This window comes from Polypterus senegalus, chromosome 3 (assembly GCF_016835505.1).
Source record: "Polypterus senegalus isolate Bchr_013 chromosome 3, ASM1683550v1, whole genome shotgun sequence".
Classification (NCBI taxonomy): Eukaryota; Metazoa; Chordata; class Cladistia; order Polypteriformes; family Polypteridae; genus Polypterus; species Polypterus senegalus.
Genome location: NC_053156.1, coordinates 306,162,831 through 306,187,343, shown reverse-complemented (window position 1 = coordinate 306,187,343; position 24,513 = coordinate 306,162,831). Strand labels below are relative to the sequence as shown.

General features: G+C 54.1%; 1 protein-coding gene across 6 annotated transcripts in view; it reads right to left on the bottom strand.

The window, feature by feature from the left end:
- Nucleotides 1-3,631: 3,631 nt before the first annotated feature.
- LOC120526409 (transcriptional-regulating factor 1-like) overlaps nucleotides 3,632-24,513 on the bottom strand; it is a 57,587-nt gene continuing 36,705 nt past the window's right edge. For 5 of the 6 annotated variants that reach the window (XM_039749570.1, XM_039749569.1, XM_039749574.1 and 2 more), the window contains 10 exons: nucleotides 24,059-24,371; nucleotides 23,197-23,263; nucleotides 22,757-22,896; nucleotides 21,893-21,996; nucleotides 17,794-17,869; nucleotides 16,404-16,492; nucleotides 14,275-14,388; nucleotides 11,525-11,731; nucleotides 8,884-9,083; nucleotides 3,632-6,099 (listed from right to left, as the gene is read on the bottom strand). In XM_039749570.1, the coding sequence (XP_039605504.1) occupies nucleotides 5,826-6,099; nucleotides 8,884-9,083; nucleotides 11,525-11,731; nucleotides 14,275-14,388; nucleotides 16,404-16,492; nucleotides 17,794-17,869; nucleotides 21,893-21,996; nucleotides 22,757-22,896; nucleotides 23,197-23,263; nucleotides 24,059-24,371 (1,584 nt within the window). In that variant the 3' untranslated portion in view covers nucleotides 3,632-5,825. The remainder of the gene's footprint in view (nucleotides 6,100-8,883; nucleotides 9,084-11,524; nucleotides 11,732-14,274; nucleotides 14,389-16,403; nucleotides 16,493-17,793; nucleotides 17,870-21,892; nucleotides 21,997-22,756; nucleotides 22,897-23,196; nucleotides 23,264-24,058; nucleotides 24,372-24,513) is intronic. The other variant, XM_039749573.1, reaches the window with a different exon arrangement.

The window sequence follows — 24,513 nt, the reverse complement described above, 5'->3', positions numbered from 1 at the left end:
CGTGTGTGAAGATCCCAGTAGATCAGCCTGTCTGATACTGACAGCCACTTCAGTCCCCTTCATTCTCATTCTGATGCTCGGTTTGAACTTCAGCAGGTGGTCTTCAAAAGGTCCACAGGCCGAAATGAGGCGCTGCCATGTGATTGGCTGATTAGGCAGTTGTTGAGCAGGTGTACCTAATAAAGTGGCCACTAGGTGTCAGGGTTACCTCCAAAGGAGCACCATTAGAATCTAAAAGGGGAGGGGCTGACCATACCAAAAAAGGTCAAGGTGGGAGGGGACAGGGAAACGGCGCCACCTGCAGGAGGAGTGGAAGGCAAACCGACAGAAAGGGTCTTTTTATGGAGGACGTGGGAGAGGGCCTGACCACCGTGTGTGTGTGTGTGAGGTGTGTGACCCTCGCAATGCCGGACGCTCAGATCAAAAAGGCGCAGAGTTTCTACGGGTGGACGGTCAAGGGCCTCTCTGAGTTAACCCTTTAAGCGAATTGTCGTTTGTCCAGTGGAGGGTCTGGCATTGTGATCCATCAGTGTGGTGGGGGACTTGTGTCCATAGTTGATTTATTTATTCACAGTCATCGTTGTGCATCTGTTTACTAGAGGAGCAGCGTTGGTCATCACACTCCAAATCATTAGACCATGAGAACAATCTGGACGAGGACGGGCCAGTCAGCCCAGCAAAGCCCACCAGTCCTCTCCACTTATTAACATCAAGTCGAGTTCTGAAAGTCCCTCAAGTCCTCCTGTCCACCACACTACTTGGTCTGTGGTCCTCTGTGTGAAGATTGTGTGAACTTCACGCTTCACAAGTTTCCAGCTGTGTCCCCGTGTTCTTGGTGGCCTCATTGTAATGTCATTGTTTTAAGGGGCTCATTCAGGACTACAGGGGTTGAGTTATTAGGAAAGATTACAAGAGCTGAGCCTTCACAGTTTAAGGAGAAGAAGATGAAGAGGAGACCTGAGTGAAGTGTTTAAAATGATGAAGGGTATTAGTCGAGTGGATCGAGACGGTGACTTTAAAATGAGGTCACCAAGAACACGGGGACACAGCTGGAAACTTGTGGAGGGTGAAGTTCACACAAACATGAGGAAGTCTTTCTTCACACAGAGAACGATAGACACTTGGAATAAGCGACCAAGTAGTGTGGTAGACAGTAAGACGTGAGGGTCTTTCAGAACTCGACTTGATGTTTTCTAAGTGGAGAGGACTGGCGAGCTTTGTTGGGCTGAGTGGCCTGTCCTCGTCCAGAGTGTCCTGATGTTCTAATCATTCACGTTATATGCTTCAAATCTGACCAAGCCTGTCTGCTGTCCAAGTCCTTCTGTGATGATATAACGGATTACAAATGATCTGCCAATCCACCTATCTTGGTATCATCTGCCAGCTTCACCAGCTTGGTCCTTGTATTCCTATCTAACTCATTTATAGATATTAAAAATAGCAGCAGCCCCAGCACTGCCCCCTGCTGGTCACCACTCCTAACATCGGCCAGTTCTGATGAGGTCCTCTCACCATCGTCACCCTCTGCTTCCTGTGTCTGAGCCAATTCTGCACCCATCGACACTCCACACCCTGATCACCCACTTCTTTTAATTTGATGCCCACCCTCTCGTGTGGCACCTCATCAAATGCTTTCTGAAAGTCCACATCAATCATCTCGTCTGCTCCTCTCTGGTCGTCTCCTTTTGTTCTTCCTCATAGAATTCCAGCCTGTTAGTAAAACACGACCCTCCTCTTCTGCCCGCACACTCCTTGCCAGGCGTCGCCCAATCTTCTCCTTAATAATTCCTTCCATTAATTTTCCTGTGATGCCCGTTAAGATTACTGGCCTGTAGCTGCTTGGCTCTGCCCGCTCACCCTTTTTATATAACGTGATGATATTTGCCATTTTCCAGTGCCCAGTGACTTCCTACAAATATGTGACATGGGTGCCCATCTGCACTCTGTGACCTCCTGAAGAACCCTGAGGTCCATCTGATCTGCTCCTGGTGATTTGTGGGATTTCAGCCTGTTTGGTCATCACAGCTCTTCTCTCTCTGCCAGACCCCCTTAGTAGACCCTGTTACTGCTGTAGTGTTGTTCTCCTCTTCCTCACTTGTGAAGAGTTTAGCTCATCCGTCATTTCACTCTCCGTATCTTTTCATTTCCCTTTGCTATTCCTGATGCTCTTCAGCTCCTCCTTGACTGGCTCTTACTATTTAAAGGATTTCTCTGGGTGGTCTCTCATCTTCTCTGCTCTGTGCCTCTCCAGCTGTCCTTTAGCCCCCCGATCTCATCTTCTCATACGCTCTGCGATTCACTTTGCAGTCTTTATTCTTCTACGTTTCAACTCTTTATTAATCCACTGTGGAGTTTTTTGTTAATTTCCAATTAATTCCAACTGTAGGTATGTAAGGTATTTGTTTATTTGTTTATTGATTTGTTTGTTTGTTTGTGTGTTTGTTTGTTTTTGCTGCTGCCGCTCTCGCGGTTGTCTCCACATATTATAATCGTGCCGGTCCCGAGGAGCATTGCAGAGTAAAGTTGACTCAAAGCCGCACTTACCGCACAAGGGGCTCATAACGAGGTGCCCCCGTTTTGCCAGGGCAGCTGCCACCGGCCATGAAGTCACAGCAGAAAGAACCCTTTGATGAGTCCCTCACCTGTCCTCAAGTCGCTCTTCACGCAGCCGCCACTTCGTCCCCAAGGTAATCCTCACGCGTACTGGCATCACGCCTGTCCCCGCGTCCCCACACAGGCTCCCGGTTACGTTTAGGCCCGATCTCAAGACTCGACTTACAAGTGGGTGGGCACATTAAGAGGGCGGCCGGCGTGCCTACGAAGGTGAGGCCGACTAAGATGAGCTTTCAGACATTTGTGGATGTCTTGCAATCTCCATGACATTTGTCTGCTGTCTTTTTCTACCGTGTGCCACCTGCCCAGCCCCTCACTGCCATCTAGTGCAGGGCACACGCAGCTGTGACTTTGCGGTGCCACTCTGAGACACCATTTGTAAAACTTAAATGACAGCTCGGCTTGGGGGGCTCTGCAGAGGACAATGGGAGGTGGCGCCTTTGTCTTCGTCGTCATCTTCTTGGCTCTCTTTGCCACTGTGCGCCACGTCTTCTCACGTTGTGCCCCGTTGTTTCTGCGCGGCTCGTCCCTCGACTGGCATTTTCTTTTCTTTTCTTTTTTGTTCACTTTTCAGTCATCTTCTCTTGCACTTCTCTCGTGTTCCTTGAGTTCTGTGGGCGGGACCACCTGTCCATCACAGTTAAGGGACCGCCCCCCGCGGTATAAAGGCAGGCTGGGAAGTGAAGTCCAGCGCAGTTCCTCAGAAGACTTCCTGCCGTGTTTCTTGGATTTGTGTGATTTATTCTTTTGTTGCACTTTTCCTTCATTAAGATTTCTCGTGGGCCTTCCTCTAGTCAAGCCAGGGGTTTGTGGGTATCCTCTCCCTTGTGGATGGTCATTTCAAGTATTTAGTTTGACCTCTGAGAGGGACGCACCTTGTGACCCAGTGCAGGCCAAAGCCACCCACTGCAGTGCCATTTGGGGGGCTGGCTGGTGGCATTCAGGCCCCAGACCACTCAGTGACACAGTTTGACGGCCATCGACTCGAGCACACGGAGGACAAGACATGAGAATGAGCCCGAGGGTGGTGACTGCTTTATTAGGTGGTCTCAGTGCCAACTGCTTGGGCCTGAAGCAGAGGACACCTCAGCCATTTGAAAACCAAGAAGAATGAAAAACCTCAAATAACAGAATTGTTACAAAAAATATTTACATCCCTTCTGCGGTGAAAATGAGCCGCGTACGGCACGGGCAAACCGCGCCAGGGGGTCTTACCAAAATGAATGTGAATTTTACATGAAAGTCCTCTTATGTACAACATTTTAAAAAAAGGACACAAATCGGCCACAAGGAACAAGAAACTCATTCTGGACGGGCGATGCCATCTGCTACACTGCAAAGCCCCACCAAGCATTAGGAGAACGTGGGGGTCAGGCGGGCGCTCTGAAGGACGTTGGTGTCCTGTCGACTTGTTCTCCCTGACCGACTGGCCCCTTTCACTCTGGCCGCTGTGTCCCCCTTTCATGGCTTTTAAACAGAAGGCGACCCTCAGCTCGGCACGGGGAGGGTGATGCCAACTACGCCAGTCTCACCGCCGCCCATAAAGGCTTCAGTGGTGTTAATGGCCTCCCATTCATTCAGGGTCTTGGGGTGGGTGGCCCAATACTGGGCACAACCATGGAGGGCACGGTGCCCCCTGAGAAGCCGTGCAGGTATTTTGTCAGCAGAAGCCCACCACACATCATCTTCCGTGTCTTATATTGAAACCCCCCGGCGCGTTGACATTAGTGACACTTGTTGGATGTGACGCAGCCGAGCGGAGATTTGACCCCCCAGCCTGTCACCTTAACTTTGTGTGACTTTCTGTGTTGCTAAAAACGCAAACCGTGGGCCAAGTGGGTAAAATTGAGCAAATTCGGAATCGCCGCCGGGATTTGCCCAAATTCTTAACAAATCCGGAATTCTTCTGGAAGCTTCCCCATACAATCAACGTGTGGTGGCAGGACGGGAAGAGACGGGTGTGACGTTAGCGCCAGACGACGCAAAGAGGACGTGACCCCACCAGACCGATAAGGACGGGGAGATGTGCCACAAGAGTCCAAAGTCCTCTGCCAAGGCCGCGGACCCCCAGGCGCCTTGGTTTGCCCCTCTTTTTGATTCCTTCCTTGTGGCTTTGCCGTCCGACGCCAGGGCTTTGCGTGGTTCTCCTCTCCCCCTAAGCACTCATTTTAAGTTTTATGAGGTGGGCAGATCACGGCACTTTAATGGGCTAGGCAGTGTGGGTGGGCACTTGAGGCTGGGGGGCTCAGTTTCTGGTGCTGTCATTGCCTTTTTTCCAAAGCGACTGACAAAAGAGGCCAAGCTGACGGAGTGGGGACAGCTTGGGGACAGCTTTGGGGACAAGTGTTACATTATGAGGACCTTTCTGGACGAGTATTCACATTTAATGTCATTTCACCCACTGGCTCATTTACTCATCGCCTCCAAAGAGGGCAGAAGGTTCGCCGCTGATGGCACAGACGACTGCCAACATGTTGATTAGCACAAGCGACTCACCCACGGCCTACGACTTGTCTGGACCAGCGGCTGGAGCCACCAGAGAGATGCCATGGCACTGCCTCGCATGCAAGGTGGTATCAACTCTCCTGCTGACTTTCGGACGGCCCTGCCAGTGACTGACTTAATGTCCTCGAGTGTCACCAGCCAGGTGCCTGGCTTATGACTTAAGTGAGATGCCAACAGCACTCACCAGTTTGAGACCACAGCACCTGCACCTCGGTCATTACTGGATTTGAAACAAATAAAAATTCACAGAGTGGCAAACAGTTGGCACACCAAGAAAATGAACCTGCGACGTAAAGCAATGCAGAAAGGCAGACAGCCATGGATTGGCATCGGGGTAAGTGCTGGCCCACTGTGTGACCCGTTTTTGTTCCCCAATAACACTTTACTGGAAGCCGGGCATGAAGACGTGAAGTGCGGCTGGTGGCATTGAAAGTGGCACACGTCATTCTGTCCTGCCCAGTAAAAGTCGTCCATTGAACTTGGCTTGTTTGACTTAATAGTGAAGAGAAGAGATCGACTGGCGCGCCTCTCCATCCAACTGCCCACTCGCTCCCCATCCGTGCCACCTCTCACCCCCTACTGGATGCCCCAAGCGCCCTTTATAAAGAGTCAGTGTTGCAGCACTTTGGTCTCCATCGCAAAATGACTCCACGTCACGTCCAGAGACCCCCGAGATCCTCCCCTGCCCAGTCCAGCCGCTGGCACAGCTACAGCTCATCGTCATCACGCAGGTAACCGCCGTGGTCGTCGTCCAGCAGGAGATGGGAGGACAGCAGGGGGTCCTCGTCCTCCTCGTCCAGGCCCTGCCGCTTGACCAGGCCCATGTGGTCCAGCGGTAACATCACGTGATGTCTGCTCACCTGAGACAGGCTGGAGGGCAGCTTCATGGCGGGCATGTGCAGGACCTTCTTGTGCTCCTGGTCGTCTTGCTGCTTGTGGGTTTTCATGTGAGCGTTGCGGCTTTTGATCTTGAAAAAGACCCTGCAAAGGAGGGGAGAAAGTCACTGGCATGGTCTTATATAGCGCCTTTGACCGAGGGCACATACACACACACGCACACGCAGACATGAGGCAATTCAGACCAAAGCAAATGACAAAAGAGTCAGGGGGCCTTCAGGACAAACCGACAGAGACCCTCAGCCACAAACTGCTCATCAGGACCTGTGGGGTGCACACTGGCACTCCTGTGCCCCTCGAGTCACGCCAAGGAGTGACAGGCACCTGCCCCTTGGAGAATAAAGCCCGTCTGTAGTCATCGGGCATTTGTTGGAGTGACAGTTGCTTTGTGAAAGGTTGTGGTGGGCACTGGGCATGGCCAGTGCATTTTAAAGTGTGCCACCTGGCTGGCACATGTACTTCAAAAGCGTGACCCATGGTGATAGAATCATAATTCATTTACGGACCACTGGGCCCCTAAGCCCTCTGCCGCATGTTGACATCTCGTTCTCAGCCCCTCAGGATGGCCTTCAGCTGGCACAACCCCAATTTGGCCCTTGGGCGCCATGTCTGAGACCAGATAGTGAACACCCAAAATGGAGTCCTCAAAGGCCACCTCAGAAGATGGGCGTCTGTGCCCTCCGAGCATCAGCGTGACATCACCGAGGCATCGTCTGCTGAGCCCACCAATGGACCAGAAGATACCAAAGAGAAGCCCACCAAGTGGGCACGTCAGGGGTGAAACAAACGCCAGGACTGCTGTGACAAACAAACTAAAGGCACCGACCTTCAGCAGTGACTTCGGCACGTCACCCAAAGCCCGGCTGCCATGATGTCACCAGTCACTGTGACCTAGCAACAGCCCTAGCGACCGTTCACCAGACGACGGCCACAAAATGGTGGGAGACATGAAAAAGAGCGAAGCCAAAGGGAAGGCACTGGTCAGCTGAGGCGTCACGGCCAATCAGGAGCTTCCAAAAGGCCTCAGGTCAGCGGCCAGTCGAGGCGACAAGCCTGAACCCTGGCCACCTGAACATCAGCGGATCGGGTCTTCTAATGGCATTGGGGTCACTTGGTGATACTTTGGCCTGCCATGTTGTTTAAGACACATGGGATGATGGGATGGCTCATTGACTTGACTGTCGCTTGCTCAGACAGGACAGCCTTGGCATCTCCCAGCAGCGGGCCTGGGGGGGTCGCCCACGCCACCCGTTCCCCAGCTCTGAGGGGCCTCACAGACGGCTTACTGGAGCGTCACCAGGACAGACAGCGCAGTCACCGTACGAGAAAATAATCAAACCCTAAAACTAGCAATGATAACATCATCTCAGACAATACAGGGGGCGAGACAACTGGCATGGAGTCGGGCTCAGTCTCGGTGCCACTCTTCCAATCTGAGCCCCCTGCCAATGTAAGCGAGATGAGGCGATCGTCACCCAGGCTGCACTGCCCAGCTTTGCTTACAATGCCCAACGTGTGCCACTCTGACCCTCCTGCCTGTTCTGATGTCAGAGGACGTGTAGAAGTTCAGGCCCCCGACGGCGTAACGACGAGTACAAAAGGGCAGAGGGCCTCGCCCGAGGGCCCCACTGCCAGCCGCCCAGTAATTTAACCTGCCTGCTGCCTAAGGGGGCCTGAGTCTCTGAGATCACAGAAATGTAAGGACCCCCTGGCCAAACGTACAACGGTGGTAAAGCACAGGGGACAATACAGTGACAAAAGATGAGATGACATCACATCCGCGTCTGCCTGGCACGCCGTCTCGGTGTTGGCAGCAATGAAAAGCAACAGCCTGGCAGGAATGTGGCAGCACGGACACGACACATGTCTACATGGCAGCCACCTCATCTGTCTCAAGGACAGCGGGCACAATGTGACCATCGCCTTAACTTGTACTTCCAATATGCCAACAGTCGGAACAACGGGGCCAAGGAAACTCGAGGGTCCGAGCCCCAAAATCGCAAGTTGAAACAAAGCTCAGCAGAGGTCAACGGGCACCAGAGGCACAGCATGAAGTGTACCAGAAAGTCTCCACAACCTCGGACGTCACCTCACATTCGGTGCCAGCTCAGAAGTGGGCAACTCCCGCCACAAAATGGCGACACCGTGAATAGAAAGCAATTACCAAGAAATCGGATCTTAAGAAGAATCAAAAGCCCTAACAGTCCAGGTGCCAGTGTGTGCCAACACACCCCTTGGGCACATCTCTGTGCTGCCATGCCCCTTAAATCCTCAGATGACTTCCCTTTTGTGTTTTTAATCTTAGCATCCAAACCCGAGTCCAGTTTGGACCAGGCTTCTCCATGACATCGTCCAGCCGAGACTCGGGGGTCCCTAACGTCCTACTTGGTCTCCTATCTCGCGTGTCTGTGGTTCGTCGTGTGAAGCCGACCCCAAATTGGCCCACCATACTACGGTTTGAGCCGAAAGCTGGTGTGGTGGGGTGGGACACGCTGGGGACTCGTCTCTATGGCAGGGCACCGGAATGTCCTTCAGAGAATGGCGGCTCATCGGCCCCACTACAGAGTTACTGAAAAGTCCGAGCGAGAACGAAAGGCAAAGCGGGGGGCACAACCGACAGCCGACAAGAGAAATGGGGGCCGAGCTCTGCTTCAAGAGTTAAAGTAAGGTCACTCGAGAGGACCGCCCTGATGCTTCATGGGAAATCCCAATGGAAACGGAGCACGCAAACCCACCAAAGAGTGGCGCGATTCCCCAAACCAACTCTCATTGCAGAACTGGACGATGCCACCAGTTAGCAGTCGAGTGTCACCGGAGACCCAAAAAATGACAAGGAAGCTGCGCGGTCTTAACACGGCCATCTCTTACTTGCCACACTCCTTGCAGGGGAAGAGCAGCGTGGGGTCGGTGTCACCGCTGGTGGTGCTGTGAGCAGGAGACCCCTTCACCGAGGAGTAGTCCGACTGCGAGCCCACCTTCATCTTGCTGCCCAGCACCAGCTTGACCTGCTGGGTCGTGCCCCCGTGGATTCGCCCGTGGCCATTTAGGGCCTGTCTGGATGTGAAGACCTGCAAAAAAAAAAATGATAAAAAAAGGTCACCGGACCCCCGGAGGGCTCAAACCGACATCGAGAGTATGGACCACCCGAAGGAGCCCCCACCCCAGTGGGCCTGCTTGCGATGACTGACTCTGTTGGGCTTCCTGGACCTGCCGCTGCGCTCTTCACGTTCGTCTCCCTGTTAGTTTGATATCCGGGTCTGTGGGGGTCTCGAAGCGCTTGTGTTTGTTTTCATTCTGCTCCATTCCGTTCTTTCGCTTCGGTGCCACAGCAGTATTTATGCTCTGGAGGTGGCACGATAGCGACAGTTGCTTTGTATTTGGTGGGCTCAGACTCATCTTTTTTTTTCTGGTTTGCCTGAGCCTCTGTAGTCCAGCCGGGCCTTTTAATTCCCAATAAGTTTTCGGAGTCGCTGTCTCGTCACACACCGAGGGGTCCTTAGTGACCCCAAGATCAGGAATGTGCTGTCAATGAAGACACAAAAAACGAACGTGAAAGCTGCCCTTCAGATCAGCCTGCCATCGTCCTTGTCGTCTTTACATTGAGCCCCCCGACATGGCAGACCTCCTCGGGGCTTCGGCTCGTCTGCTTGTGTCGTTCGCCTCCTTTTGGATTCTCCGTTGGTTCTTTTCGCTTCTGATTGACTTTTTGGGATCTCTGCTAGTAAACTCTTTTGGGTTCCCCTCTCCCTTTGAGTTTTTGAGGGTCAGGCTTACTTGGTGAGGCCTCTTAATGAACGTCGAGAGCCCAGCAGCAGGAACAGTTAGGGCGAGACGAGGCCACGTGTGCCCGACCCTCTGCCAGCTTGTGGTCATCTCTGTTTTCTGCAATGTGGAGGGAGTCATGTGACAATGGAGGGGAAGGGGTTCGCCTGGCACACTTGCCACCTGAGCTGTAACGATGTGCCACAGGCGACTGGCACCTTTTTAAAGAGGTACAAACAACTCCACGATTTCTACATTTACTCCCCGTGCTGCCAGCTGTGCCCCTTCCAAAGTCACGTCCCACTAGTGGGAACTGGCAGACGGCTCCGAGAGTTGAGTGAGCTCAGTGTCACCTCATCAGCCCCCACAAGAACGTGGCACCTCAATCCATGATGGAGCCAAGTGGTATCAGTGTGACTTGACAGGATGCCATGAATGGCCTGAGTGATGCCCATCTTTAAGGGGTGGCACTGGGGACTGACATGAAGGTTTCTGAAAACAAGAACCCACTAAGCCTCGGCTGGAAGTGACAGCCAACGAGGATCTGCGGCCTACGGGCGCATGTGTGGCATGTCGCTCAGATTCTCGCTTCCTGATTTGTCAGCCGCTTCCTATCTCTTAGTTCAGCTCTCAGTGCTAAATGACCAACGTCAGAAATGACCTCCCGACTGCAGCCACCTCAGCAGAGGGATGCCCATTTGGGGCAAGACAAATGCCAGGGCACTCGTGGCCATTAAAAAGTATCAGCCCTATGACAAGATAGCAGCAGGGCACAGCTGGCATCCTGCCCGCCTGCCACACCACGTTTCTGCAGGTTGGTGCCCGGCTGCCAGTTCGGGGCAGCAGTCAAGGCATCAGATTGGCATGGCCTTTGTGTGACCCTGAGTGGCACAGAAGAATTAGGAAAACCAAAGGGACAACCAGGAGGGGGCGCTGGCCTTGAGTTCCAGTGCTGTGGCCACGTCAGACTTTTTCTTTTCCTCAGGTGTTGTCCCGATGGTCACACTGTGAGGGTCCACTGAGGGTCCTTAAATGAATTTCATGTTGTGACAAGTGGGAGGGGCTGACTCGACCTGACCCAATGCCAGTAAAGCACCCTGGGACAGAAAGGCGCTATATAATGTGCTGGCTATTGGTTCAAGAAGGAGATGTTGGGGCTGACGTGTGTGGGTTTGCTCTGGGGTGGACTGGCGCCCTGTCCAGGTGTTGTTCCTGCCTTGTGCCCAATGACTGCCCACCCCTCCACTGCCCCTTGGCCCTGCCCTGGATAAGTCGCCGTTCTCCTTCTCATTCCCTACTGCGCCTCGATTGGGGCGGGGCCTCCTGATGCTCCAGCGTGAAGACCACCCTGAGCTGATTAGGCCTTGAGCCGCCGCTGACCCCTCACTGGGCCCGGCTGGTCTTGTCCTGCTCTATAGGTCTCACTTTGCTCTTCTGGTGCCAACTGATGAGTTACGGGCATTAGGTCCTTCTTCAGCTGCTACGTGGCTCTAACTCTCTAACTAGAAGCCCCCCTGTTTTGTTACGGTGGGACACCTTTGGTTTTTGTTTTTCAGGGTTCCTGTCCCCTTTGGTGCATTCTGGCCTGTGTAGGCCGTGAAGCCTGCGTCTCGACTTTAGGGCTAGCGCTGAGGCCAAGTCCTTGAATTCAAGTCCTTTTTGAGGTGACCCCAAGGCAGGAACCGGCTGTCATGTGACTCAATGTCACACTCACTACCCCCCCCCCACTCACACTAACTGTCCTTACCGCTCCACAGTTGGGCATCTCGCAAGGAAAACTGAAGCTGGACATGTTGGCCAAAGCGGCACTCTCCACAGGAGCTGGCTCTTCGGGAGCAGTGACACGATCATCTGGAGACACGTCCACCATTGCGGTGTCCTGCTGCTCCTCCTGGGCGGACTTCTTTTCCTCCTCGACTTCGTCCAGCTCGGTGTTTTCATTCTGATTGGTCAGCTACAGAGAATCAAACACAGCTGGTCTGAGAGAGGTGGACACCTGCCCGACCGAAGACACTGCAGCCCCCTTGTGGCTAAACGTGGCATGTCACCTGAGTGAGTTAATCCACCTGCCAGGGCTTTACGGCGCACAGGAATTAAAGCAGGATCTGCATGGAAGTGCCCAATAAAACCAGCATCCCCAGTGCTAGACCAGTGAGACAGGGTGGCGTGAATTAAGTGATCCCAGTACAGAATGACCGGGCACTATATCAGATACACGCTGCTGTGAAGCTGGCCGGTCATTCACATAAAGGGGCTCTTGGAATTTGGACACTTCTGTGGACGTTCAAGGACCATCCTGCTGCTGACCGACCACTCGCTGACTGCTGCCTGTCTGAAGGGGCGCCAGTGCATCACACGGCTCACTCACAGACACTCTCCTGACGAGCGGGCATCGCATCTGAACCCCAGATGCCAGAGCAGAGGGGCACCAGGGGCCTTGTTTGGAATTTAGCAAACATGTGACGTGCAAAGAAGTGGGAATATCGGGACACGGAAGGACAAGTGAGCAGCAAGTTCAAAACCCTCGACAGTCACCGTCCGCTCCCAGACCGAGGGGAACGCAGGACACGACTGGAACTGCAGAGGATGAAGGAGTCGTCACGTGACCTGGGGGCGTGAATCACATAAAGGGGGCGTGGTCAACACTGGGCAGGGGCGTGGCCGTCACGTAAACGAGGTCGTGGTCATCACTTGAACTAGAGGAATGGTCATCACTTTACAGGGGGCGTGACCATCAAGTAAATGGGGCGTGGTCATCATTTGACATGGGGGCGTGGTCATCACTTGAACTAGAGGCATGGTCATCACTTTACAGGGGGGCGTGGCCATCACATGAATTGGGGTCATAGTCATCATTTGACCTGGGGGCGTGGCCCCAGTTGAGTCTCCCCAAAGGGTTGGGTTTAAGATTAGGGGAACAAACGGCAGATGGCACGCTCTGGCACACTGATGCCATAAATAACATTTCGTTTAAAGTATATGTACCCTCGACAACTCTAAACCCATTTCCTGTTTCTTAAATATTACTATCAAGGGCGGCGCGGTGGCACAGTGGTAGCGCTGCTGCCTCGCAGTTAGGAGACCCTTAAGGGTTCGCTTCCCGGGTCCTCCCTGCGTGGAGTTTGCATGTTCTCCCCGTGTCTGCGTGGGTTTCCTCCCACAATCCAAAGACGTGCAGGTTAGGTGGATTGGCGAATCTAAATTGGCCCTAGTGTGTGCTTGGTGTATGGGTGTGTTTGTGTGTGTCCTGCGGTGGGTTGGCACCCTGCCCAGGATTGGTTCCTGCCTTGTGCCCTGTGTTGGCTGGGATTGGCTCCAGCAGACCCCCGTGACCCTGTATTCGGATTCAGCGGGTTAGAAAATGGATGGATGGAATATTACTATCATATTCCATGATTGCGTTTGCAGTAAAGTGCTCAGTTCCTGTAGAGGGTTCATAAAGTGACCGGCCAAATTTAAACTGCATTAACAGTGAAATCAATATTCAAATGATACTAAAAGTCAACTTTAATAAATAGTTAATAGGGGTCCTGAGTTTTATAAATAAAGCAAATTATTAAATGGTTCAAATAAAAGCCCTGAAGAAACCATTTTTAACACCAGGGCCTTATAAAATTATTAAGATTTGGGCTTCAATTCTACAAACTTTCAGATCAGACAAGGGTTCAAATCAGACTACTAACATTAGGGCTCCAAGTAAGATGGCGACTCAAGGGGGCCGCGAGGTGCAGCTGACGACGTGGATGTGCAGGCAGTGGACGAGGGGACGCGTGGGAGGAGCTGGGCCTAATCGGGCTGTTGGCAGTGGCACTGCAGGGCAGCCAAGGTAAGGGATGGCATGACCCCACCACTGAGCCCTCCGGTCGGTACGACACGTGTCCGTATTTCTCAGACCCTCTTAGACCAAACTAAAACCCGGGGACACATTGATTTCATTCTTACTTGGCTGAAACTTTTTTCCAAGACCACCCAATCGGTTCCATTTTTCTTTCTTCTTCTGATTTTCGAATCGGGGCAGCGGCAGGTGAAGTGACCTGCTCAGGGTCCACAGTGGTGTCAGTAGTGGGATTTGAACCCTCAGCCTCAGGGTAGGCAGTCCAGAGTCTTAACTGCTACAAGCCAGTTAGCTTAACATGCATTGGTGGAAGAAACGGGCGCGAAAGGCCTGGCAGGCGGGCACACCAGCACGCCATACTTAACAGTCGAGGTTCTTTGGTTGAGCACCGCCCTGCTTCTTAACGTTTCAGTCTCTGAGGATTGAGGGATTATCAGCTGTGCCAGGGACTTCACCCAATGCAAATCGAGGGAAGGTGCGCCCTGCACATGGCCAGCGTGTCACCTGGCATTGCCCGGAATTATAACACATGACAGATGACAGAAAGGGTCCATAAAGGTGACACAGCAACAAGAGCACATCGAGTGCAGCCTCCCGCCGTGGGCGCCGCCCGCTCTCGGGCTTCACGGACACGAGGCGGTCACTTCAGGGTGGTCACTCACCTGCTCCTCCTCCTCGGCGCTCATCAGCCGGCTGCGGTGCTTCCTGCCCAAGTGCATCCTCTTCTTGAAGGTGTAGTAGAACTCCACGCACTGAGACACCGTCTTCGTCTTCACCTTGGAAAAAGAGAAGAGACGGTCAAAGGGCAGGACGTGGCTGGGGGTCCTCGGTGTCAGCTGCACCCCCAGCTCTCTGACATCACCTCTCCGGGTCCGGCCCCGCCCTCGCCGCCAGTGCTGAGCCTTTACTTTGGCGTTGGTGGATCTTTTTGGCTCTTCTCAGGTCTGGACCTCATTGTTTCGGAGTTGTCTCTTTGGAGGCCGGGGCTTTTAGCAGACTTCCCCCTCTCTCTGACTTTGCTGTGTTTTGCCTCAGCCCTGTTTGGTCTGCCTGTGTAGGCCACAAGTTCAGGCTTAGGCTCACTTTGCTGCTGTGCCAGGCCCAGGCTCGTCTCAGCAGCTTCATACGCTGGCACAGCGTTTAGAGAGCAGACACCGAGTTGTCATTTAAGGAGGACCAGAAGATGGCGACTGAAACTAAAACAAGTTACTAATCGCCAAAGGTGCCAGAGCCCCAGAGGTCGAACCGAAAAGCTCCAGAGTGCAGCCAGAACCAAAAGGCGGTGGGTGACGAAACATCACGAATGGCTGGGTGCTCCCAAAGGGCCAGCGGCGGGCAAAACAAGCAGGGGGCGGAAAACGCGAAGGACGAGACCCACTCGAGGAGTCGAGAAGAAAAGTCGAGAAGAAGGAGCCCACCAAAGGCTTCACCAGCCGTCCAGTGTCAGAGACATGAGAGGAGAGTAGAGGGCATCCTGAGTGGCAGAGGGCGCTGTGGGGAGCACCTTCTCCTCTATGGACCCAGGACAGACCACCGAGGTCACATCCATCCACCATCGGGACAGACAGAGCAGGTCGACGTTCCCTTGGTCTTCTTTGTGTCCGCCTTCCTTCTTCTCCTCCCTAAAGCTGGAATGCCAGAAGCTGCGCGCCGCCATCTTACATAGGAGGCCTTCAGACGATTTGAAACTGGCATCGCACATCAGACCACCATTTCATGACCATCATAAATGTTAGAAATGTGACCTTAAAGGACCCCCTCACGTTGGCACATGATGGCAAAACTCAGCAAATCAGAAGAGAATCATCAGACCCAAAGTCCAAATGCCCACGCAGGAAGTCTGAAGAGAAGCACAGACGCGGAGTGCCACGTGGCGCCAATGACATCCCGTGACCTGCCACGATGGAAAGAGCCCCTCACTGCCCCCTGGCTGCTGTTTATTGTCCTAAATTATTGTAATCGTGTACTTGTTGTTATTATTGTTCTGTTTATTTATTCATTTCTAGTATCTGTGACTGGCGTGGGAGGAGCCCAAGAGGCGGGGCCACACTGAGGTCACCGCCCCCACGTTCAAAGTGTGTCATCCCAGGGGGGCCGCTATGTGCTGCGTGTGGTCCGCGTGCAGTCCAAGATGGCGGCCGCAGCAGGTGCTCCGGTGTGCCGAGTGTCAGTTTTCAGCGCAGTTACGATTTGATCCCGACTCCCGTCCCCCCGTCCCTCTTCACGTCTGCGTCTAGCCAGGTGGGTCACAACGTCAGAATGTCAATCGACAAAAACAAAACGCATTGCGGGATCTCGTCCATCGCGGGGTCTCCTGAGCGTCACACGGCGCCAGAAGCCACACCTCCAGCAATGGCTGACGCGTCATGGCGACAGAGCCCCAAAATGGCCGCCTCAATAAGAAACAAAACACAGAAAGCGACGCTCAAACCCCTCTGAAGGCCAGGAAGGAATGGTGGGCAGCAGCGGCCCGCCGGCACTCAAGTGCAGCGATGGACCCTTTGCCCCGTCCTCCCCGTCTCTCGGGACCCTCACTTGCACTCGCCCTCCTCTAGCAGACTCCGTTCCTGCTCTGCATTCTCCTCATTTCAAAATCGCTGAGCTTCCTGGCACCTCGGTCACTCACATATGGACATCGAGAGAACAGGACCGGGCTGGTGGCCCCTTGAGGACCCTGTAGGATGAGGTGGCAGAAATGGCACGTATCGCAGGCCACTTGAGCGGTCAGCCAGCCTCCCACCTCACGTGTGAACACAAGCCCCCCCCACCCACCTCCCCGTCCCCTCCTTACCATCTTCTGGACCAAGAAGAAGTCCTTGTTGTGAATAACCAGCGCCTTCTTCAACATCTTCTTCTCCAGTGGGGTCCACTGGTCAGACCCTGAATGACACAAACATGGAGTCAGATGACTGGACGAGTCCACGTGGCAGCCCTCGAGGTCCTTCACATCACCCCCACCCACCCTTGCAGGCTCAGCCCCCCCATTCAGGTGCGACAGGCCACGGACCCCTGTGAGTGGGCCCTGAAGACGAGATTTGATAAAAGCGAGGTGACCGAGAAGATTCTGGTAGACACCCAAACTGGAGTGTCATTTGGGCGCTCCTGCCATGGAAGTGGGTCTGGGGGTCCCAAGGTGGAAACAATGGAGGGGAGGGGGGCGAGGTGACGAGCGCAAACCAAAACGTCAAAGAGATCAAAGGACCTAAAGAGCAACTGAGGAGCGCACATCCGCCACTACATGATGATGTCATCGCACATGACGTCTGTCACCACGCCCCCTAGCAACAGCTCGCCACGACGCTGTCTCCGAATTTACGAGACGCAGCGACAACATTTGGACTCCAAACCTCCGGACAAGCAACTCTGATAGCGAGAAGAAATGCAGTAAAGTGGCACAAGGCCTGGCGCCAGCCTCAGCTGAAGACCCCCACAGACAAGCGTGGGCCGAGATGGGCCAGCTTAGCTCTCAGCTAAACAAATCTCTAATGTTCTGATGGGGCATTGATGAAGTCACACCGCTGGCACAACAGCGGGTAGGCACGTGAGCGATGTTGACGGGACAGAAAAATGAGAAGCTGCAGCAGTGTAAGACCACCGGGAGGGGTAGGGCCACCCTGTGCAGAACCGCAGTGAAGTGACGGGCACAGCTAGAACTCGGCGGCCAAACGCCTGAGCCTTGAGACCACCCTGAAGTGAAGAACTGCTGCTGTGTCTCAGGTTGTCTTCATGGACATGTGGGGTCCTGACACTAACACTGCACTAAGGACTTCTCCCAGTAGGCCGCCCTGGCACACCTCCAGCAGCGGACACTGCGTGCCCAAACCACCTGAACCAGATGGGCCTGGTGCTGACTGTTTGCACTAAGGGCTTCTGGGATTGCCAAGTAGCTCTAGAAAACCGAGGGTGCACCTCTGGCACTGCCAGGGTGAAATGGGACAGGAGGGGACAGGAGAAGAGGGTCCACCTTAGCCAGCCACCCTGGCAGCAGAGTGAAGCTGGAAAACACTCCGCCATCCCTATGACACAACGGACGAGGGGCAGCAGCCAATCCTGGAATGGAGGCCCAGTCGACAAGGCTGAGGGGGCAAAATAACCAAACGTCACTAAGCGGCCCAGAGAGAGACCCCAGTTGTGACAAGGGAGTGCCAAGCCCCCCGGGTCCATCCTAATGGGTATCCTACCAGCATAGTGGTAACCTGCCAGGGGATGAGACGCTTGTCTCGTCGTCTTCAGCATCAGCAGCTTCTCCACGGTGGCCTGTGAGGAAACACAAAGGACGAGCGTCAGAAATGCGGGTGACGTGTGACTCTTATGGGGACGACTACTGCTGTCACACACCATCCTCACCATTGTTTGACTTACACCCCTCCAGCCCCACCCTCTGACCCGTGACAATGACTTGGGCCCATTGATGTCCACTTGAAATGCCAGCCTGCTCTTTATTCTTGAGGTTACCACATGGCAGCCTGCTGGCACCGCTTTACAATGCCAAGCCATAAAACAATGGAATCAAAATAACTTTGTGTCATTCATTTTATGAACTAGGCACAAGGTAGGCACTAAGCCCAGACGCAGTGCCAGCTTATGACAGTCATCGGGAGGAACAAGGGTGACAACAGGCAAAACATGCCAATGGCACCCAGGGCCGGGCCACAAATGCCACAACCTGTTGGCTAGGAGCCTTTCCTTTCCTCCTGGGCACAGCATCCATATTGTTGTGCTGACCTCAGTAAGGCACTTTCCAAAATCTGAGGACATTTCACTTCGGAAGACACGCAGTAGAGTGTCACAGCAGGATGGCATTTGCCAGTCACACATGGTCACCCTGATCCCCACCACACAGCTCCGTGTAAATGTGCCACTTAGCCTCTGCCACAACCTCGGCCACGTCGGGCCACTCTCCGGGATGCCATACATCCACAGCCATGTCACCTAGCGGACGAGGCCATGTCAACCCTGTCGCCACAAGGGCTGCTACACACGGGGACAATAAGGTCAAATATGGAGGTGTCTGTCCTACAAGTCCTGCAGCCCCGAGACAGCAGTTGGTGCAGTGCCAATCGTGGCATTCCCACTCGATGTCATTATGCTGTACGCTGACTGCCACTCACTGTACTGCAGTGTCACTTTTGTCTGTTCTGGTGCCATTTCACATGGGAACTGCAAGAAAACAATTTGCCAAAAGACCAGAAGACCAAAGGACAAAATCAAAGATGACGAAGAGAACCGAAGCCCCAAACGCCGCCACCTTTGACATAGCCGATGTGCTGACGTCATGCCATGGATGACAAACTGAGACCGGGAGAAGACGGCAGAAGGCCAAACCAACCCAGTAGGCTCACTAAACAAAACTCGAAATGTACGGGCATCGAGCTCCGAACCCCGAGGTCTGCCCATGAGCTTGCCACTCCCTGCACAATCGCGTGTGTTTATGTGGAACCCTGGGCAAGCAGTGACGCCCATCACTAAAGAGTCAACAGTGATGACAAAAATATCGAGGAGAATGGAAACCATACAATAATTAACAAGAGTAAGCCGTCACAAAAACGTGACAATGACAGCCACCAGCCGCCTAATGGGAGCCGAGTGACAATGACATGCTGGGTGGTGTCTTCCAGGTAACTGATGATGACACCAGGGAGGACTTTCACCAGTCCCAATGAATGTACTAGCATCTCTAATGTCATTCCATCACTCTGCTATATAGCGCCTTTCATATCAACATCACGTGTCAATTAGCACATTCAAGTAAGAAGAAGAACCTTATGAACGTATAAGACAGTTCAGACACTAGGGGGCAGCAGAGTCAAGGGCGCCAACAGTAACAGAGTTCAGACACTAGGGGGCAGCAGAGTCAAGGGCGCCATCAGTAACAGAGTTCAGACACCAGGGGGCAGCAGAGTCAAGGGCGCCATCATAAACAGAGTTCAGACACTAGGGGGGCAGCAGAGTCAAGGGCGCCATCAGTAACAGAGTTCAGACACCAGGGGGCAGCAGAGTCAATGCGCCATCAGTAACAGAGTTCAGACACTAGGGGGCAGCAGAGTCAATGGTGCCATCATAAACAGAGTTCAGACACTAGGGGGCAGCAGAGTCAATGGTGCCATCAGTAACAGAGTTCAGATACCAGGTGGCAGCAGAGTCAAGGGCACCATCATAAACAGAGTTCAGACACTAGGGGGCAGCAGAGTCAACGGTGCCATCAGTAACAGAGTTCAGACACTAGGGGGCAGCAGAGTCAAGGGCACCATCATAAACAGAGTTCAGACACTAGGGGGCAGCACAGTCAACGGTGCCATCAGTAACAGAGTTCAGACACCAGGGGGCAGCAGAGTCAAGGGCGCCATCAGTAACAGAGTTCAGACACCAGGGGGCAGCAGAGTCAAGGGCGCCATCAGTAACAGAGTTCAGACACCAGGGGGCAGCAGAGTCAAGGGTGCCATCATAAACAGAGTTCAGACACTAGGGGGCAGCAGAGTCAACGGTGCCATCATAAACAGAGTTCAGACACTAGGGGGCAGCAGAGTCAATGGTGCCATCAGTAACAGAGTTCAGATACCAGGTGGCAGCAGAGTCAAGGGCACCATCATAAACAGAGTTCAGACACTAGGGGGCAGCAGAGTCAACGGTGCCATCAGTAACAGAGTTCAGATACCAGGGGGCAGCAGAGTCAAGGGCGCCATCATAAACAGAGTTCAGACACTAGGGGGCAGCAGAGTCAAGGGCGCCATCATAAGCAGAGTTCAGACACTAGGGGGCAGCAGAGTCAACGGTGCCATCAGTAACAGAGTTCAGACACTAGGGGGCAGCAGAGTCAAGGGCACCATCATAAACAGAGTTCAGACACTAGGGGGCAGCACAGTCAACGGTGCCATCAGTAACAGAGTTCAGATACCAGGTGGCAGCAGAGTCAAGGGCACCATCATAAACAGAGTTCAGACACTAGGGGGCAGCAGAGTCAACGGTGCCATCAGTAACAGAGTTCAGACACTAGGGGGCAGCAGAGTCAAGGGCGCCATCATAAACAGAGTTCAGACACTAGGGGGCAGCAGAGTCAAGGGCACCATCATAAACAGAGTTCAGACACTAGGGGGCAGCAGAGTCAACGGTGCCATCAGTAACAGAGTTCAGACACTAGGGGGCAGCAGAGTCAATGGTGCCATCAGTAACAGAGTTCAGATACCAGGGGGCAGCAGAGTCAAGGGCGCCATCAGTAACAGAGTTCAGACACCAGGGGGCAGCAGAGTCAATGGTGCCATCAGTAACAGAGTTCAGACACCAGGGGGCAGCAGAGTCAATGGTGCCATCAGTAACAGAGTTCAGACACTAGGGGGCAGCAGAGTCAATGGTGCCATCAGTAACAGAGTTCAGATACCAGGTGGCAGCAGAGTCAAGGGCACCATCATAAACAGAGTTCAGACACTAGGGGGCAGCAGAGTCAATGGTGCCATCAGTAACAGAGTTCAGATACCAGGGGGCAGCAGAGTCAATGGTGCCATCAGTAACAGAGTTCAGACACCAGGGGGCATTGCAGCTGCCAGCCGGGGTCTCATCAGGCAGAGTCACTAACAGAGCTCAGCCACTAGAGGGCGACACAGGCAGGGACACCACGGTCTGAAGGTGAGGTCAGGGGGCTCTCAAAGTATTCCAGATTGAGGACCACTTTATCAAAGCCAAAGGTACGGCGGACCACCAATTGTCCAACAGTTGCTTTTCTGCATTCCAACTGCCTCAGGCGTCCTACTAAAATACAAAGACGTGAACGGCAGTTTCTGGAATTGCATCTCAAAGTCGTGAGTGTCCATGAAGACCCTTTGGCCTTGTGCTGTCACAGCAGGCTGAACGAGGGCACTGAGGAGGCACAAGCGGCCCTTCCTGGGGTCGGCACTGTGGACGGAGGTCAATGTGGATTTAAAAGAGGGTCCGACACACTGGTGGAGATGGCTGGGGGGCCGCGAGTCTGTCAGACAGAGAGGGTGGGTGGGAGCGCAGCGGTCAGTGCAAGTGACCAGGAGCTGAGCAGGAAGGAGAAGTGTCATCGTCTGCTAGGAAGTCAGGCAAAGCAGCCCTGTGGCACATGTCACAGTCTGACTGGTACAAACCGACACAGACGTCAGGATGTAAGAGTGACGCGAATGTCACTTGACTGTCACCTCAGGGACCACAGCTGGTCCAACCAGCCACACTTGGAGAAGCTCCGGTGGAAGGGCAGAGTGAGCCGAACAGATGGCACCCACTCTGGCTACACGGGTACACGGAGAGCAAGGTAAGGTCACCCACCAGGAAGTCCCCTTGGGTCTCAAACAGGCAGTGCAGGGCGTACTCGGAGTTGGTCCCCCCGCCTGGCAGCACACTGGAGCAGGCCATGTTCACCAAGTTGTCCACTGGGAATAAAGAAATAAAGAAAGAAAGACTTTGAGACATCGGTGGCTGAGTGACAGCGGGAATGCAAAGCAGGCCGACAGGTAACAGCGGGCAGCAGCGATTGAGGGGTCCACCTCTGGGTGGGCTTTTCATGGGACGAGAGGACGGGGCAGTGGGTGGCAGCTCTGTTTGTGTCACCCAGAGCAGCGGGTCCTGCGGGGACCGAGTGAGGACAGACGGACCAGGGTGCCCCAGTATGGGGTCAGCATGTGGACACAACTAAACCCCCCGCTGAGAGCTGCCACATCGTCCCCCTGCTGACATCCCTTGCCCATGCCACTCATGAATGTGGCTATCCCATAATGCACTAAACAGGCGGGCAGGAAGAAAATCAAAGCTGTCTGATTCATCAAAGGGTCTGCAACAAGGGGGGCAAGTCAGGCAGAGGGAGCCCAGGTGGCCAGCTGAAGACCCCCAGTTCGAGTTGTAGCCTGGGCACTGGGGGGGCATCGGCCATAAGTGGTGCCACACCCGCCTGCCCTGCTTTGACACTCAGGACCGAGGTGCCACCTTCCACAGCTAAAACGGGCACCTTCATCACCGTGTCCTGACAGCCCCGTCACCATCACTTGTGTGAGTGGCCCGAACAGACGGTGACAAAAGTCTCTCGATGGGTCCTGCGATTGTGTGGCACTTTAAATGAAGCAGCTGAGCCAAAAGCAAATGAAAAGACGGACCCCACCTTTGACTCCCCCTCGCCAACTATAACGTCCTCCTTACCCTTCTGCTGCCCGCTGGCCGATTCAAACTCTGGCCGGTTTGTCCACACCAGGCTGGCTCGGTGGTCATCGCTGGCCATCTTTGAGCGGCTCTGCAGCCTCGGGATCTCGGCTTGGTACTGGCGCCCCAAGTTGATGTGCCTGGAAAAGAGCAGCAGAGAGCCGTCACGTCCTCCGACGGGGGTCTGCCATGGCACACTTGACCAGGGCACTGGTGGGCGGCAGGGCAAAGGTCCGATATTCGCCAAACTCCAAACCTCAGAGCGGTGCTGCTGTGGACGTCACCCTGCTGCTTTTACCCAAAGTTCAGTACCCAAGAGACATCGAGTGAAGCCTCGAAACTGGACCTCAAAGCCCACCGGGTACAGCGGCGCCCACCTCAGGCCGTTTCTTAACCTCATTTATCGATGCCCGTTATAAAGAAGAGGACTTGACACTCACGGCTCAATGTTGGCGAGCTGCTCTCCCAGTCCTGGCGTCACTGAAACGCTGAGCCCATCTGCGCCACCTGTGCAAAAGGAAATGAGAGTTCAGCAGGGCCATCCGAAGCGTAACTCACCTGGCTGTGATGCCAACTCCCAGGGCGCCACCAAGAGTGTCCTCACTGGAGTGGCTTTTGTCACAAACGAGTTGACGCGGAGCTTGTCACACATTAGACAGACAGCTCACGTCAGTCCTCTGAAAGGAAGGACAAGGACTGGCGGGTCTGCAAAGGGCACGGAGCCAACGGTCACCGAGACGTCAACGGGAAACAGCAAGCAAGCGCCAGGACTCGGCAGACTTGACTTGCGAGACGAGGGTCACTCACGTTACAACGTCACCATAATGGGACAGGCGATGCGCTTTCCAGAAGTTGCTTGTTGTGACCCCAGCATCCGAGATTACGGAGGGTCCCATCAGACGCTGGTGTGTGTGTGTGTGTGTGTGTGTTGGTGACACGTTTCGAACAATTCTGTGACCAATTAGTGTCATAGTGCTGGTCAGCTGGTCTTGACCCCGTCACGTATTTCCACAAACGTTTGCCCCCAATTCCTGTTCTTAACCCCCCGGAGTGATTTGTTTATTTTGAAGTTTTTAAAGACTGAATTGTCACCGTCACAGTCTTTCCTGCTGGCCCCATTTGGCGCTGGTCCTCCTCCAGACCTGCCACTAGGGGGGTCCTCTGGCCGGCCCACCGCTTCACTTTCCTGATTGTCACACATTTTCATGACCGTGGCCCGTCCCTCATCAGGGTCCCTGCGCGTTATGAGGCCCCCACTCAGAAGGTCCCCTGGCACACGGTGACACGTCGGCGGGTACTCACTGCTCCTTCCCAGGTACACCCTGGGCGTGATGGGGCTGGCGGCCTTGGTCGACTGGCTGTGCTGGATGACGCTGCTGAAGAGGCCGGACCCCTGTCTCACCGGGCTCAGCATGGGGGGCGGCGTGTAGGGAGGAGGCTCGCCAAGGAGCCGCGGAGAACGTAGCTGACTCTGGAACAGGGTGGCATTGCCCACGGAGAGGGTGAGGGAGGGCGGGGGGATGATGAGGGGCTCGGGCCGGTGCTTGTACTTCTTCTTCTCGTGTTGACCCCGCTTGTCTGGCTTCTCGGCCTTTGTGAGCTTGCGAGGTGCGTCCTGTTCAGGGGAGAGAAAAAAAAAGAGACATTGAGGCCAGCCGGGCGGCGCGCTGAAGGAGCAGGAATTGAAAAGGCCAAACCAGGCAGGGCGGTGACGTCCAGCAGGAGCGTTTAGGGCGGGCACCAACACTGAAACGGGC